The 1,634-nt window shown below is 28.2% G+C and overlaps 1 protein-coding gene across 1 annotated transcript in view; it reads left to right on the top strand.

The window, feature by feature from the left end:
* The window catches only part of LOC107640384 (36.4 kDa proline-rich protein), a 2,503-nt gene extending 1,330 nt beyond the window's left edge, over nt 1–1,173 (top strand). The window contains 1 exon segment of the mRNA XM_016343910.2: nt 778–1,173. Coding sequence (XP_016199396.2) covers nt 778–833 — 56 coding nt within the window. The 3' untranslated portion in view covers nt 834–1,173.

The following is a 1,634-nucleotide window of genomic DNA, read 5'->3' as shown; positions in this document are numbered from 1 at the left end:
CATTTCAATAAAAATTTTATAATTAATTTTATATACATTTTTTTTATTTTTGGTTGATGAATTATAAAATTAAATTTTAATATATTATAAAAATATTATTTTTATTTAAAATATAACCAAATCTTAATTTGAGTAGCTCCTTTACTTTAATTAATTCCATCACTGTTTCTTTTTTAGTTTTAATCATTCTCAACGAGAAGTTTTTATACAGAAAATTTGACCGTGTATTATGACCTTATCATTGTCTGTTTGTTGTTCTGCTTTTTCTCTTCTTTTATTTCCTCCCAATTTCCCAAAGAAGATAGTGACTTGTGCATTTCACTATGTATGCTTGTAAACTATTATTTTTATTGATATCATGATCGTAATCATAGAATAGGACAGGCTTAATTATTATATTATGCCCTGAGATTAGGGAGTAAATAAAAAAGATTAGATTATTAGAAACTAGGTCATTAGGAAGTTTAGTTCAGAGACAATTACATTGTTACTTTCCTACCTACCAACCAAATAGCTAGCAATTATTGGATGGAATTTACAATATTCCATAACTTACTGTTTTCCATTTTCCTTTTTCAATTACACTGTTTCTATGATATGAAAATTGCCTGTCACACTGAGCAGATATACCTTGGAATTATTGATGTGTCATTTTATTTCTATTAAATTATTTCCTATCATACAATAAACTATATTATTTATATCCTTCTGATTCTGCCCGTGAACTTTAACCTTTGTCTCATTCTATGTCACGGCATATATGCCATTAATTTTCAGGTCAATGGAGATCATATTTGGGGCATGGCATGTATGTATGGTTGAAATTGACATGAGATGATTATGATGATGATGATGTCGCCCACGCACTCTAGAGATTATTGGAATGGTTGTTGTTGTTGCTATTGTTGTTTCATGTTTGGTTATTATTTGTTAAAATAACCATTTGTTTTTATATTGAGATTACTGTTGCATCTATGTTTAATCCTTAGCTAGCTACTAGGCGAGTAAATTAAAGTGGCACTATTAGCATAAAAGGTGATGCTATGTGACATTTTAATTAAGATATTTATTTACATGATGGTTTGTGCTTTGTCCAATTTCATTATTGTAACACTACTTGGTTTAATTTCAATTGGGGATAATTAATCAATATATATATATGTGTGTAGCTTCCTCCGTACTTGTACTTGATCAAACACAATTTGAAGTGTTGAACTGTTTACCAGAAAAGGATATGTAAATCTTATGAGTCGTGACTTACTTGTCATAATTCAGCGGGTAAATTTAGGACGTGAAATTTGATAGGATGTACCCTTCCACCTAGAAAAGCGAGAGTACAACATCCCTGGTTTTGGTTTTCAATGTGCTGGTATAATATAAATAATTAATATCAACAGTTAAAAATTACTAAAACACCCATATACTGTATACTTAAAAACTTTCCATACCTTTAATTCCCCATCATTTGATTGTTTTTCACTTCTTTATGGTTCTGAAACTTCCCCTTTTTTTTTCATTTTACATGTACTCCTTAGCTTAAGCCTAAACCACAAGTAAATTTTATTTAATAAACAAAAATTTAATCATTAAATCAATTATTTATATAAAATATATAAAAAAATAAAATAACACAT

This window comes from Arachis ipaensis, chromosome B01, assembly GCF_000816755.2.
Source record: "Arachis ipaensis cultivar K30076 chromosome B01, Araip1.1, whole genome shotgun sequence".
NCBI lineage: Eukaryota > Viridiplantae > Streptophyta > Magnoliopsida > Fabales > Fabaceae > Arachis > Arachis ipaensis.
The sequence above is the reverse complement of the archived record's forward strand: the minus strand, read 5'-3'. Positions and strand labels throughout refer to the sequence as shown.